This window comes from Chlamydotis macqueenii, chromosome 3, assembly GCF_036417535.1.
Source record: "Chlamydotis macqueenii isolate bChlMac1 chromosome 3, bChlMac1.mat, whole genome shotgun sequence".
Classification (NCBI taxonomy): Eukaryota; Metazoa; Chordata; class Aves; order Otidiformes; family Otididae; genus Chlamydotis; species Chlamydotis macqueenii.
In genome coordinates, this window is record NC_141558.1 from 80200165 (window position 1) to 80215495 (window position 15331).

General features: G+C 37.1%; 1 protein-coding gene across 1 annotated transcript in view; it reads right to left on the reverse strand.

The window, feature by feature from the left end:
* Positions 1–15331, reverse strand: part of HAAO (3-hydroxyanthranilate 3,4-dioxygenase) — a 33579-nt gene that overhangs the window by 2204 nt on the left and 16044 nt on the right. Inside the window, exons 6-9 of the mRNA XM_086745599.1 lie at positions 14598–14641; positions 3018–3163; positions 1799–1867; positions 538–620 (exon numbers count right to left, since the gene is read on the reverse strand). Coding sequence (XP_086601725.1) covers positions 538–620; positions 1799–1867; positions 3018–3163; positions 14598–14641 — 342 coding nt within the window. The remainder of the gene's footprint in view (positions 1–537; positions 621–1798; positions 1868–3017; positions 3164–14597; positions 14642–15331) is intronic.

The following is a 15331-nucleotide window of genomic DNA, read 5'->3' on the forward strand; positions in this document are numbered from 1 at the left end:
CTTTATCAGCTTATGCCACACTTCAAGTACTCTCCCTTTCTGTTCTCTCTGGAAACTATTTTCACTGATATTTTTCTTTACATACGTCACATATGTCATGATTATGAAACAGCAATATGCATCCTACTCCAGGAAGAGAGCTGTGTTCTTAGTGCAAACCCCAGATCTTGCTGCATTGGTGTTGATTAAGCCTGGTCTGAAGCTTAGAGGATCTGCTGTGATTGCCAGTTGGTGTATTTGTGCTGTTTACTATTATGCAGGGTCTTTTGCATGCTGCTTTTTCTTGGTAGTGCTTATCTTTTTTTACTTTGCCTAGCTTTAATTTTAAGAGGTAAACTAGAATGAATGTCTGGCTTTTGTTTCCTCCTGAAGACACTTCTGCCCTGAGGGATAATGAAAGCTATTGCAAATCCTGCATTTATAGACGCTGTGTTTCAGCACCAGCTGATGCCCAGCCTGGTGTGGACCAAAACCACAGAATTTATGTTGTTGAAAGCTGGGAAATCACACATTGTACCACTGTTCACCTCTACTCACGTAGACTGGGCAGGGACAAGCAGGCTGTCACCAGCAGATAGAGTCAAGGTTTTATCATCCATGGTAACAGTCGATGTCCCCTCCTGAAGGGAAAGAACAAATAACCAGCTTTTAATTTTCCATGTTCAGTCACTACCAGAAAGAAAATGCTGCAGGTAACTATGGAAATCTTTCCCACTGAAAGAACACTTCAAACCTGCTCTCTTTCATGAGGCCTAGCTAAATATTCAGCTGATCTTCCCTGTCCAATGCTATTAGCATCAATATAAACACACGTTCACTGTTCCCCATCATAAACCAGCAACCTGTTGCCTGACTCTTGGGAGTATGCTGCTACCAGTCTAACCTAGCAGCCTGCAAGTTGGTACAGCTCTGGAAATTACAGATAACCTCCTGAAGTACTTCAAGTTCCTCTTCTAATTTTCTGCCTCCTAGTATCTTTTCAAGTCTTGAAAAGCAGTTCGCAAGTCAGCAGGGAGCTGACAGAAATTGCTAATAGGAGTCCATCCACACTGGAATGGACTACTCATTATCTTGTCAAGCAGAGGAGCCAGGTTCTTGCTAGTGACAAGGTCTTGATTGCATAGGCTGCTGCAAGCAGCAGTGTAAACAAATGTCTTTCAAGATTATTATGTCTTTAATTAGTATTTGGTAGTCCCTGTGAATTTAAACAGAGCAGGAACCGAGAGAAACATCTGCCTCCCAAGCTAGCCTGACTTTTGTAAATGTAAACTAGCTTTTCTCTGTTTTTCCCTAGGGCTGAAAATGTTTCCTAGGACCCAGCTGAATGAAGGACATCTGGATCACCTACCACTATGCTTTAGTATAAACAAGTTCTCAGTTAGACTTTTTTATTAGCTTATTCTACCTGACTCCAGTTTGGCTTCAGTATGAGGACAAATGCTACAAGGCAGAAGTAGTAGGTGGTGCTTTTTTATCATTTGGAGGCATTCTGATAAATTTACAGGATATACCCTGCCGAGAATATATTAAAATCCCCTCCAAGACCTGATGAAGGATGCCAGTATCTCTGTCCTCAATATACAAGATGAGGAAAAAAAGACTACTGTAATGGTGGCAGTAGCTTACAGTTATTTTTCATGATAGTTTAAACCTGAAGGGTGGTGTCTGTTGGTGATCTTTTCTATGAGAAGGAAAGTAATCATTTTAATTTCCATTGCTGGTGCTAGAAGGCTTTACTACTGTTCAGTCTGATCTGAAACATTAACTCATTGCTTAACAAGTGTAAATTGCTACGTACCAGCTGCCATATCCAGATATCTGAATTCTTTTTACTTTTCTCAGTTGTTCCTGGTCCATAAACTATAACCTTTAAAAAAAAAAAAAAAAAAAAAAAGAAACAGGGAAGAAAAGTAATGGATTCATCTCAGTGACCAAAGTGTACATATTCAGCATTTAAAACATTCTATACTTACAGAAAAATATTCATAGATGATAACATTATTTTTACAGACATTAACATTCACATTATGTTTGGTATTCTCATATTGATTCCCACTGATAAAAAGGGAACTGATCACACCTGCCACTCCTTATGCTCCTCTGCATCCTCACTTATCTATTCCTTCTGCCTTCCTCCCACTCTCCGCTTTGCATCTATATCCTTCCTGCTTCTGTTCTTGGAACAGGCACTTCCTCCTCATGAACTCTGGGCCCTGTCAAGAGCCTGTTGAAGTAGAAAAGATTCTTCCATTAGCATTTAAAAAGCTGTAGACTGGACCTTATTTTTTGCGTTACCTGCCCTTTTTGTGTTGTTCCTGACAGTCCCGCGCTCTCTGTCACTTCGCTGTCAAATGTATTGGATGCTTCAGAATGTGACTCCAAGTAACTCGGAGAAAGTTTACGAAACATATTCTATCGTGCATATAGCACAGACATCAAATGGTGACAGCTTCATTTGCACCCAAGCTAGACAGTGCTTGACTAAACTGAGAAGTGCAATGCTTTAGCACAGCCCAGGCTTTCTGGTGCTATCCAGTTTTCCTTGTTTCCACTTTGTGTACACTGAAGAGGAGGGGAAAAAAAAGTGTATTTACACACCCAGATTAGACTTGGCACCAAGAACACTGTTCAAACATATAGTGAAGTTGAACACACTTGTGAGTAGTACTTGCATTATGCTGGTGTTTCTGATTTGAGAAATACGGGGGCATAGCGGGGTGGAGTGAAGCAAGCTGTTTTGATGCAAAGGAAACAAATGGAAATAAGGTTCAGGTTGATTTCGTGAAGAGGAGTATCTGAGCTAGGAAGCTCCTGCCCAAAGCTAGTCAAATCAATGGACAAAGGAGGGCCCCTCTTAAGGGCAGGGCAGATTGAGATTGAGTTGTTCTGCAGGGATGCATAACTTTCTCTGACTACATATTGTTCCCAGGCCTGGATTCGCTCCGTCTGAACAGTAGGGGCGCGTATTATTACCTTTAAAAATATCCCACTCTTTCAGAGAAATTAGACCTCCCTACCTCTGTTTCAAAGTGGTTTCCAAACATACTCAAGGATTTCTTCTCTTTTATTTTGCCACGATGATCATTTAACCAGCCTTGGAAGGAAAATGGCTTCATAACAGAAGTGGAATTTAGTGGGAAAGGCGCTTCTTTCAGGAGTTCATCTGTAAGCAAGGCACAGGGCTATCAGAGACACTTGCTTCCCTTGGTCTTTGCAAACACTTTACTGTTGTTCACAGCTTGAAAAGTTCAATTTACAGATATTATCTAGTTAAAAGTCAGTTGTAACAGCTAACAGTTCTATGGTCATTATCAGGATGTCTTAGTTGAGGTTGTAAGGTGCATGTATTCTTTGTGTATCTTTACGGAGTTGCTTCTTTGAAGCTGTTGTCAGAACTGTTGTGCATCCACACTTGTTAAAAATGCATTCAAACGGTGTGCAATAGACTACCTAGTTCTTCCTGGCACAGTCTCCATTCTCTTTCAGACCAGCTTTTGCACCGGTAAAAGCTGACTTATCATCTCTGAGCCTTTGCTGAGTCACCCTTTACATATCCTCATGTAAGTGGAATTAGGCCCGTAAAACCAGCTTAGTCTAAATCTTTCACATAGTTAGTACTGGCTTTTATGTTTCTTCTCCACATGTGTTCTTAAATACAGTGACCACAGTGGAGCAAACTTGTTATCACAGCCCTAAATTTAATAAAATGACCTTTTTTTTTTTTTTTTTTTGTGGTGTTCCTGGAGTTGTAGCTGGATTGAATTTCCAGTAATTGTAATTCATAACTGATTCAATTTAAAATAGCTGGAGGACCGAATGAGGTTTCAGTGCAGCTGGTGAAAGTTAAGATTTGTGCTGTGTGTTGCTGGTGTATGAAATTAACTTGAGTTATTTGCCAGCTTACAGTGAAGTGCAGAGACAGCGCAATCGCCTTGGTGATCCTTAAGTAGTTTGTTCTGAGATGCCATGGGGGAACACCCACGGCGTAATTTCAAGAAATAATGCCAACTAGATGCAGGAAAAACTCACTAGATGGCTGTCTCCCAAATGCATTGAGGTACTAAACTTGCAGTGAAATCATAGTCCTTGGTATTAGTAACAGAGTAGGTCTTTCTAAAGTATTAGTGTATTCATTACGCAGTGTTCTTCTGGTTCTTTTCTAAAGCTGTATTTCACTGCTCTGCAGTGTTTTGAATGTAACATTTCAGTTTTTCATGGGAGGTCATTTTGTGTGCAGTCTTTGAACAATATGTGAGAAGGTCAGTGCATCCAAGGGACAGCAGTGTACTGAATAAGCTACTGCTATTGAACAGATCATAATAAGCACAGAGTATTACATTCATCTCCAGACAATCTGGATGGGATGCTAACCATTTTATTGTGGAAATAGGTTTTGCTATTCAAATTTCTTATCCATTATGTTAAATTAAATGGAAAAAGCCAACATGTTTCGGCAAATGATTTGTCTCTTTCAGGAAATATAGAAAGCAATCTGAAGAAATCTGCAAGAAAAGAAGGATTTTATTTCTTTGAAAGCTTTTTGCCTTCAAGCTATTTTTTAAAAAAAATAAAAAGAAAAAAAGCATTCTACTTTTACATTATTTAACTCAAATACTTAACACACTCTTATTGAAAAGCAAACTCCTCCAGAGAAATTAAGAACCACCAGAAGGGGAAAGAAAATCTTGACATTAAATTTATTCTAATCTGAGCCTGGAAATATTAACAAGGTTTAGCCTGAACTTTCTATATTTTATTGTTTGATAACACTAAAAAGTAGTGCTAAGGTCACTGGTGATTTATTTTCACACTGCAATATATGTGGGTTTTGGTTTTTTTTTTTTCTTAATTTTCACAAGTTCATCAAGCCTGCTTTGGACATAATTAGGAATACTTAATACACTTTGTCTTTAAATTATGGATATGCTCAACTATAGCTGTATTGGAAGGTTGTTTTTTGGCTAGGGCAAGACATAAAATTAAGATTTAAAATACTATTAAATATATTCATATACAGCAGAGGAGAAGAAAGACATTTTATTAGAAGGTGCTCAGTGCAATTATTATTCCACAAGATTTTAAAATATATTGTTTTATTAATAGTAGCAATATTTGCCTTCTAAAGTAATACGAAGATGATAGTTTTTTTCTGTTTTTAGTACAAAACAGGTCACTCTTGCATTTAGAAAACCCTTTTGTAATACAAAAAAGTTAGCCTTTGGTAGGGTTTTCTACCAAAATGTATGTTCTCATTGAGATAATTAAAAAAAAAGGCAAACAAACAAACAAAAACCCCCAAACAAACAAACAAAAACAACCAACAACAACAAAAAAAAAACCAAACAAGAAAGCAAACACCTCGCCTGCCCCAAACCAGTATATAGCGCCCAGTAGGGTAAGAGAGACACACTGACGCACCGAGAAGCCATGGGTATCCTGCTCGGCTCAAGGGGATACATCTCCTCCACGGGTTAAGAATTCCAGCATCAAGCTAACAAGTAAGTTCAGATTTCGTATGCTGGAGAATGGATAGCAAAAAGCTGGCTCTCTAGGGTGGGCACTGTGATGTGTTAAGCAAGCAGAACTATGAATGCTCCCCATGAGTTGCAAGGAACTCGGGGTACAAAAAAGCTAAAGTACTTGTTTGTGTTCTGACCAAGAAGCAACACAAGCCTAACTATGAAAATTAGCTATAAATGTCTAAGTTTGTAGCTTAACTTCTGTCACTTATTCCCCATAAAACTTAATTTTGCTAATTTTCCTCTTTCTAGTGATCTCTGACTCCAGCTGTCCTGAGCAACAGGGACAACACGCACAGGACAACAGTAAACAGTGACCTGTGCATGCTTAAGGGGCAATGTAAAGTGTAATGCATCCCACGCTTGCTATGGAGCACTGTCTTCTCTTGCTCTTTTTTTTTTTTTTTTTTTTTTTTTTTTTTTTTTAAATTTAGACTTTAAGCTCTTCAGGACAAGAGCTGTCTTTTGACACTTGTCAGTGAGCCTTCATCTGTGATGGGGTTTTAGCTTATTATTAATTTTGATGTTAATGACACTTGCCCAGTGACAGCATAATGGCCTTTGAAAACTGGGTCTGTGCGAAATGATCCAGTGTGATCCAGTACAATGATTTGATTACCTGTTACTGCAAAACAAGTAAGAGCACACTGTGATGATGAAGTACATGACATATGTCTGACATTATTAATAGCCTACTTGACTGAGTCCTCATTTAACACTGATACTTATCCTCTGCATGATGCTGAAATCTGCAGGTGCCCTAGCGCTTGTGAACTTGAGCTAACGAGCTACAATGAGGAGGATCCTATATTTTGCAATCCCACACACATCAGAGTTGAAGCCTGGCACTTCCAAAGGAACTGAGTGTTTCTTATCAGGCTAATGGCTTATATTTAGATATTGTTGCATATATTTCTACTTAATCTGTGCATTAGCTTTCAACAGGATCTCAGGAAGTGTGAGTTGGTGTGTTTCTGGAGTTCTTATGTTCTAGTAATACCGTGAGACAAGGAGACAAGCATGTTTAATGATGGTAAAGGTAAAAATAAGCCAGCAAAATGCAAGAAGATGGTGATTCTAAGCTAGTCAGCTGAAAGTCTTGTGTATGTATCTCCAAGCAATATATTACTAAGTGGAACATCAAATCCAATATTTTCTTACATGTTCAGGAGATACATTTAAATAGTTCAATAGTAAAGTCCATTTTTGTAGATCATTACTATTAAATATTCATATCACAGCAATGTGTTCATTATGAGTTTTATAGCTCTTTTCAGCTTTAAATTAGAATATGATAATATCATGCTAAGCTGAAAAATACATCATGTTTACCAAATGAGTTTGGAAATATTTTTAAAAATGAAATTACAGGTTTTAGAGGAAGTTTATCTCTGTTAAAGAATAGAGGCTTTACTGAGACTGAGAATATGAAGCTGTGCAAAGATGGAGAGAACAGCTTGCAAGAAAACAGCCAGTGAATGTACAGGTACTTGCGGCCTCAACAGAGACCATCGAAGGAAGAATTTGAACATGCTAGCACTGTACCTCTGCAGGTATATTTGCTTACCCCAAACACACATGTTAATGGAAGCTCCCCCTTCCCTACCCCAGTAACATGCCTAAGCTTTCTTGTCAATAAATTAGAACATCTCATTCTCCCAGAGTGTTTCTTGAGCCCTACTATCCCCAAGCTCTTCCCATAGCTCTCTTGCAAACCTTGTTTCTTCAAGATTTGTTGCAAAGGAAAAGAGCAATAAAGCACATGAAGTACAAGATATTGAAATAGTGTCAACTATCTAACTGATTACATATTGGCTTTATGAAAAACTATTTTTTTTTGGTGACATACCATCCTTCACTTCTAGGCAGCACATTCTAGATGAAACAATCTTCGAACCTTTAAATCACCCTATATGTTCTTATTAATTATGAAAGCCCCTCCATCCTAAGTCACTGTGCTGCCTCAGAAACAGTCTGTCCCTGTATGCTGTGGCCCCATCTCCACTCAAGGACATGAGAAAGTCCCTTACAAATAATGTCTCCCTCTGTAAAAGCAGAAGACATCCTTATCCAAAGTGGAGTGGTTAAATTCTCTTTGTTTTGTTGTCCTTGAACTTGAGCGTAAAATGGTCCAGACTAGGTATAAGGAGCTCAAACATTATTTTAGAATTATGTGTTGATTTACTTCTGTCCACTTTCCAACCATCCCTTCCATCTCTTAAAGAATACTGTACCACAATGAATAGTTCTGATGTGACAGTTTTGCAGCATTTCACGTTTAATTGCCCATGCCGGCAATACTATATACCCTGAGATGTTTTTCCCATATGTGCCTACCTAATTCCTATGAAAAGTGTGCTTTATTCTCAATGTTAACAGAAACGTCAATTAGACTAGTAGGAGTTTAATACCTCTGCAAATAAAATGTGTGGACTGAGGGACATAATTTCAGGCATCTAGGTTTGAAAAAACAAGTAGCTAGCTCATTCCATACAAAAATCCAGAGCAAAAGCACTGATGGTGATTGATTACTTTAGGGGCCGTTGCTTCATTTCACTGTTGTTGAGTACAGATGCAGAAATATTTAGCTGAAAATACATCACTCATTTGGTGTAATCATACATTTTCCTGTGTAACTGTATTTGTTTCTGTAGCGTGCCCTGAGAATTGGCACGACTGCTAATTCATGACTTGTCCCTGTAATTATTTCTACGCACATTTTTCTTTGTGTCATTAAATCTATGCTGGAAACTAAACAACATTCATTTTTTCCTAATTGAAACAAAGAAGTGTGATGAGGAAAGCTTTGAAAAATATTTTGTAATAAAGAAATACAGCCTTTTCCAAAGGAGGTATCACCAGCCAGAAGGAAGCGAATAAATTAGAACAACAAAATTGCAAAATTTAGGCCATAATTCTGTTTAAAGGCTCTTTATGATATAACTAGATCATTGTAATTAAGAATGATAAATTGTATTGAGAAATACTAGCCAGTGTTCCAATCCTAAAATCAGGAATTTTAATTTTTGTTTCTGAATCTGCCTTTTGTATGGCTCTGAGCATTTCATTAACTGTCTTTGTGTATAATGTCTGCTTCCATGGAAGAGGAATAGGGTATTACATTATAACAAGTGCTGAGACCTCACTACATTTGTGAGACAAGGATTGTACAGCATGTGTGAGCTATTATTACTAAATAGCCTTAGAAATACTAGTGAAAATGTCAGGCTGACTCCATTAGTGAGTTTTCGGTTTCAGATGTTGCTGTCTGGGGACCATTTAAGAGCATAAGGAGGAAAGAAGCTACCTTATTAGAGAAGACAAACCTGTTGTGAAACTGCTCTGAGCTTTAGAGCTGTTAAAAATACTAGATTCTTTTTCTTTTTCCTGAAATCTGAACAGAAAGCAAAACAACTTTATAGGGCATTTCTTCCAATTTCCCTGATAGGTTTATTATATACATTATGTACTAAAGGTCAGCATTGCTTGATTCCCATGGTGAAGCCTTAGGAGAACTCCTGGAGATCACAGTTTATGTTCTGCCTCTCTTTAAGGAGGCTCAGCAGAGAATATTGTGGGAGAAGCAGCCTCCTTCATTAAGACTTTTTTTAGTTTTTGTTTGGTGACTGTTGTCATTAGCAGTTCTGGGCTCTGGGAGCCTAATGAACTTCTCAGAGCATTCCTGGCTCCAGAGAACGTGCAGCCTGCAGTCTAGGGTTTTGGACAATACATTGTAGTTTGGGATTAAAAAGTTTAGTAGAAGTTTTCATATGGTCAATTATAGCAGCCTTACTCCAGATATTATAATTCTATTTTATTTATGTATTAAATGTTGCTGACTTAGGTTGGTTCGTCTGAGCTCTTTGTCTCCAGTACTGGGTATATACTCACTGGGGACCGGTGTGGTGTGGAAAGCTATTAAATATGAAGGGAGGGGAAATGAATCAAGCCAGTGAGGGGTTGCATGGTTATACAAGATTGGAGGTGTAGATTAGATGATTCTCTTCCACCTATGTAACCTTCACAGTTCAGGTGGGCTTCAGGAGAGAGATTAATGTGGATTGGAAGTTAATGAAAGGATTTGGTATGACAGGATAAAGATGAAGAGTGTATTTATATGAGTATCTCTGCCAGAATAGAGACAATGAGGATGATATGAAAAAGGAGCGGATTGAAGTTGTTGATAAAAGTTGTAGAGACATTGTCTCAAACAATTGCACAATTATGGTGGGTCTAGGCAGCTTAAATGATTGAGAGACTGTATTGGTTGATGCTGTTCTGTCCTGGAGACCTCCTGGTCACTCTTCGCAAAATAAATTCCCTAGAGGAACACTCCTTAACATCTAGATGCTCGTGAGCTGTTTCTTTTAATACAAGTACTCAAAGCAGAAACAAGTAACATATCATAGAAAAGAAGGAGCAATTTATCTGGATATTTTGAAAGCTCTTAAAAGATGAGAGAAAAGACAATCAAATATTCAATTTTCTAAACAGCTTCATAGCAAATAAAACTTACTTTCAAATCATCATTCTTATTTTAAGAAACCCTACAGTGAAAGTATCTTTAGATTTCAATGTAGCCACAACGGAAAGGCACAAATATTTCTGCAGTTATTTTAAGTTCAAAAGAATGGCCCTATATTTCTTGTAGTGTAAATGAAGACAGAATTTCTTCCCTTTCTTGTTTTTATTTTTCTAAGGTAGTTTTAGTTGAATAAATATTACCCACTAGCCAGTTATCTCTATTTTTCAGCTTTTTCTTATTTTCAGTTATTAACACTCTTTGCTTTTGATCTGCTTGTTTTTATACAGCAGTGAAACAAGACTGAACAGCAAATACTGTCCACAGAGGTTGCACTGGTTTAGCTACACAGGATGACAGTACAGGAGCTAATTTTTATAGCGCTGACCTCACCGTTATAACTTGTTTAATAGCACCACCGAAAGCAGAAAACATTTTTAATAGACGATGTCCTAGGCTGTATGGTATTCTTACTCTAACTGACTGAAGAAAGCACTCAATTTTTCATACTCATTCAGTTCCTTAGGTTTTGTCTGCTCTGAATCGTAAGCATAGATCTGTGCTGTATTCTAACGATACAAACCAGATTTTAAGCCCAGACTGTAAATTACCCTAGATATACCTAGAATTAATGTAAGTTTTACTAGTGAAGTCACTACGGGACTGGGTTTTATTTTACATATCTCTATGTCCACTGACAACAAAGCTTTTATGGGAATTAAAATTTCCTTGATAATTAGATTAACCAATTTGGATAAACAAAAACCTTACATTCTACCTACACCGTTAATGTTCTTAAAGACCGTTTTTAAACAAGCCTAACTTAGGATAAGTCTTTTCTTACACTTTTTCCCATCAAATTTCACATGAAAGAAGCCTGGATGATTTCGGTGAGCATGGCAGGATAAACTTTTGAACTTCTGGATACTCTTGTGAACAATATTCAGCCATCACTGTTTATTAGAACTGGAGTTGTCTGAACTGTCTCTTGTCCTCTTGGCTATAAAATGCAGATGAAATAGAAACCTTGAGAGGATCTTGCTTCCAGTCTGATTCAACTGAAAGTAGCAAGAGTTGTTTTGATAACTGTGCCAAAAATTGTGTAAAGTAAACCAAACCAATCTATCTTGAGTGCTCCATGTTTAGACTATATCCTAAATATATTTACCCTTATCGATAAAAGGAGGGGGGAGTTTTCTCAGGGTTTGTTTCTATATATGGTAACAAAAGGCTAGTAATTCAGTACAAAACAGATCCAGGGAAGATGCCTCAAGTAAAGATTGCATGCAACACATGTTTTCAACTGTATTTTACCTGACAGTACTTGAGTCCCTCTTCTGACAATGCATCTTTGAATAGCTACTGCTGTCTTTTCATATATTCCGAGTACCCTGCTATCAGAAGGACTTGCCCTACTGTTGGCTGAGTAAGAAATCCTAAGTAAATCAAGGAAAAGGCTGGACTTACAGGGCTTTTTTTGTGTGTTGTGTTTTTTTTTAAAGCACTTGGAGCTTGATTGATTACATTTATAGCTTTCCCCTAAGACTGAGCTTCAATCAAGAGTTTCTTTTAAGATGTTTTTCTTCAATTTTATTTCATTTCTCTCTAAAAATGAGAAGCACTAGTTCAGATTTATGTAGAGATGAACCTGAGGGTACTTCAGCTGGCACTTTTAAACTGAGGGAATTCTGGATTTTCAGAAGAGAAACTGAAAGGAAAGGCTGAAACCCAACCCTCAGTATAGGCTAGCTTGAATGTTTTTAGAATGTGTCTTCAGTGAAACATCACGAGAAACTGGTGGTAGCTTATTATACGGTACAAGTGTCATGCTAGTTGTTGAATTCTGCTTCTTAAGGAAAAAAAGATAGAAGCTGAGGAAATAAAATCCAAGGCATTATTTCTCTGTCGGTTTGGGTATGCCTCCAGAAGGAATATATTACCAGCTTACTCGTAGCTCAGTCAAACTTTGTTTCATTTTTTTTTTTTTTTTTAATACAAGTCTCACTGACAGTTACAGGAGCTGCTAGCTAAAACTTCTGTAACTAACAATCTGGGGTATATACCTCATGTATAAGACATCACTGAGACTTTGAGCTCCTTATTGTCTACGAGAACTGAAAATTGGAAAAATTGAGCTGTTTCCCAGGCTGAAGGCCTGCCACGTAACTTTGTTGACTGCTTTTTGCTTACAGCAAGTTAAGCCAAGAGGATTTAAAATATTTGTTGTCTTGACTTAGTGGCTAATCTAAGAGGAGAATCCATTCAGGGGAAAAGATGTATTGAGCTTTGAGCAAAATAACTTATGTTTACTTGCTTTATTTCTTTTTGTCTTGAAACATTTTTTTCAGTTTTAATGGGAGTCTCTCATGCCTTTTGGCCTTTTTACAGCTTTTGAATAAATTACAAGGAAAGAGGTTCTGTACTGGATTTATCAATAACAATTTCTCAGAGTTCTGTGTTAAAAAAAAAAAAAGAAGTGTCAAGATGTATCACACCTGATTGATTGTCAGGTTTTTTCTTTAGCTTTAATCTTCTGCAAAAATGTTAACAATATAAATCTTTAATGCTCCTTTTTTTCTGCACTGATATAATTAATTTGTTATGGACATATAAGCTCTTAGTTCAGACTGGTGAGGGATGCTTACTGGAAATCACTGTATTGAGCAAGGATGCTATGTGTAAGATGATTTTTTTTTTATTATTATTATTATTATTATTATAGCAGCATCTAGAGGCTTCATCTGAAAGTGTATTTCCTCTGCTAGACACTGTCTGAACACACAGTGAGAGACAGTGCTTGCCCTACCTAACCGCTGTTGCTAAAAAAAAAAAAAAAAAAAAAAAATCAAACCAACAAAGGCCAAACTGCTAACACCCAAACATGTCACGCAGGTGTGACATACTCAAATTAAAATAAGCTCAAATTATTTTTAAGAAAGGTGATGTTCATACAAAAAAAAACATCTTTCCTCGATTTTAGGATTTGAGTAAGAACTTTGTTCCATTATTGATTGGTGAATATTAAGCTGAGAAATGGGATAGATGTGGAAATAATGTTTCACTAGAACTTTTGTCTTTATTAGAGTAATTAATAAAAATCATCTCAATTAAGGCATTCGGAAAAGGATATGGAGATTAAGGACAACTGGTTCCAAAAACTTCTTGGAGAGGAGAACTGAAATTTATCTTTAACTTGTGCAAAAGCTATGGAATTTAAGTTATGTGTGTGACTGAAGGATGGCATTTAAGTTTGTCATGTAGTGGTAAATAGTATAGCTGTGTGTTTGTGCACAAGCAGTGCACCTGAGCCATACATTTCCTGGTTGATGCAGGATGTCCCCCAGTCAGACAACAGAATTATTTGAAACAATAAACCTAGGTGAGCAATGGGATTGACTGAACTGGTGGCCTTCACAACAGCATTTGGCTTACTGGCGCAGAAACTCTCCAGGTAGGAATCTCAGGCTGTCCTGGAGATCCCACAGGCAGCTTCTGCTGTGCTGATGTTGATTTGTACTTTTCCACGTGTCAATTAAGAACCTGGTAATGTCATGGAGACTCTCCAGGTAGTTCTGCAGCAGGACTGACCAGGTTGCACCTAACTAAAATACTTGCAAATAGTCCATAGAAACTGTTCCTTCAGGTGCAGAAATGGTCACATAGTGCAGTCTTTTGCACATAGGTAATACAAGTGGGTGGTATTTTGTACATAGTTTATGTTAATCGATAGCAATGGATCATGCACATGCTGGATATTCATGTAGAGCTGTGGGCCAACAGGACTGTAAGACTTCAGCAAAACAAATTTCCCACTGAAGGTGCTGTTGCAAGTATCCTTGCAACAGAGACGTCAGTTGCCATACAGAAAGTAACCATCATGTTTGAGAGATCTGATTCCTAGAAATACTAATAAACTAGTTTTCTGCAACAGTCACTCTCTCTATGTCCTATGTCTCTGACCAAAGACTCGAGAGAGCAGTTATGACTGGAGTATCTGCTCCAGTGTGGAAGTTGCAATCACTATCCATAAACAGAAGCAAAATAAAAAAATAGGGCAAGACAGCAAGGAAACAAAATGCTAAATGGACCAGACCCTACATGAACTAAAAGTATCTGTCTTTCTCTAGGTGTCTTTATTTCCCAAGAGGAGATCACCATGTATAGTTACAGGCAAAGGAATACAAGCAGGTATAGAGTGTGTAGATTCAACTCACACAAAAATCTCATTCTCCACTGTCAGAAATTAATTTTTTTTTTTTTTTTTTAGTATAAGATCTGAATGGCATGCAAGGATAGAGATATTGAGATTTCACACTGTACAGTTACCTGGTAGGTCATTATGATGGCATCACGTGAACAACCAAGACGCTGTTGGTAATCACGTATATGGATTTTGTATATTTATATTGCGGTAATGAAAGGAATTGCTTCCCAAAGTAACTTTAATTTACATAATCAGAAAGAAAAACAGAAACTTAGTCATTTTATGTGGACAGAATCATTGCTGTTCAATCAGATACAACAATTGTTTTAATTCTGAAATTAATTTGCATTACCTGGATTTGGTTTTCCAGTTTGATATTGTCTTGAATTGAAAAACCTGGAATAATAAACATTTAAACACCAGTAAAAAGTCACATTCATGTTCTGTAGGTTAACAAAGACAAGATAGTAATTCTGTCCATTAAGCTCTGTGCTGAGAAAGCATATGCCAGATCCTCAGCTACTATCACATATATTAAACAGAACTAGATCTATTTTATTGACAGGAGGTTTGTCTGACAGTCCTCCAAAATTCATATCACTAAACAATTTCCTTGTTCACCTTTAGCAAACATTTAAAAAATTAATTAGTTAATTGATGACATTCACACATTTCCTAGAAAGCAGTGCTCTACCAAATTTGCCAGAGTTCTGATTATTCATGAATAATATCAATTGAAAGTACTTAGATTAAAGCAAGAGTGAAGGAAGCCCTAAGGCAATTTAGTGTTTTACCTAGTTAACCTAGCATCAATTCAGTGTTCATTTTCCATTTGATTCTTTTTGCACTTAGCAGCAATGTGTTTTTACTTGCCCAAAAATTATGGTCCAGACAGATGTGAGGAACACTTGATTTTCAGGTTTTTTTTTAAAAGATCCGATCTAATGAATTTGGGGTATAAAAGATATGATTAAAAACTTGTAAAGCAAGAATTAACAAGTCTTTGTAAAATGCAGCATAAACAGAAAATTAATGATGTAAGTCACAGACTGATGAAGATCTATTAGATCATTTTAAGCATTCTTT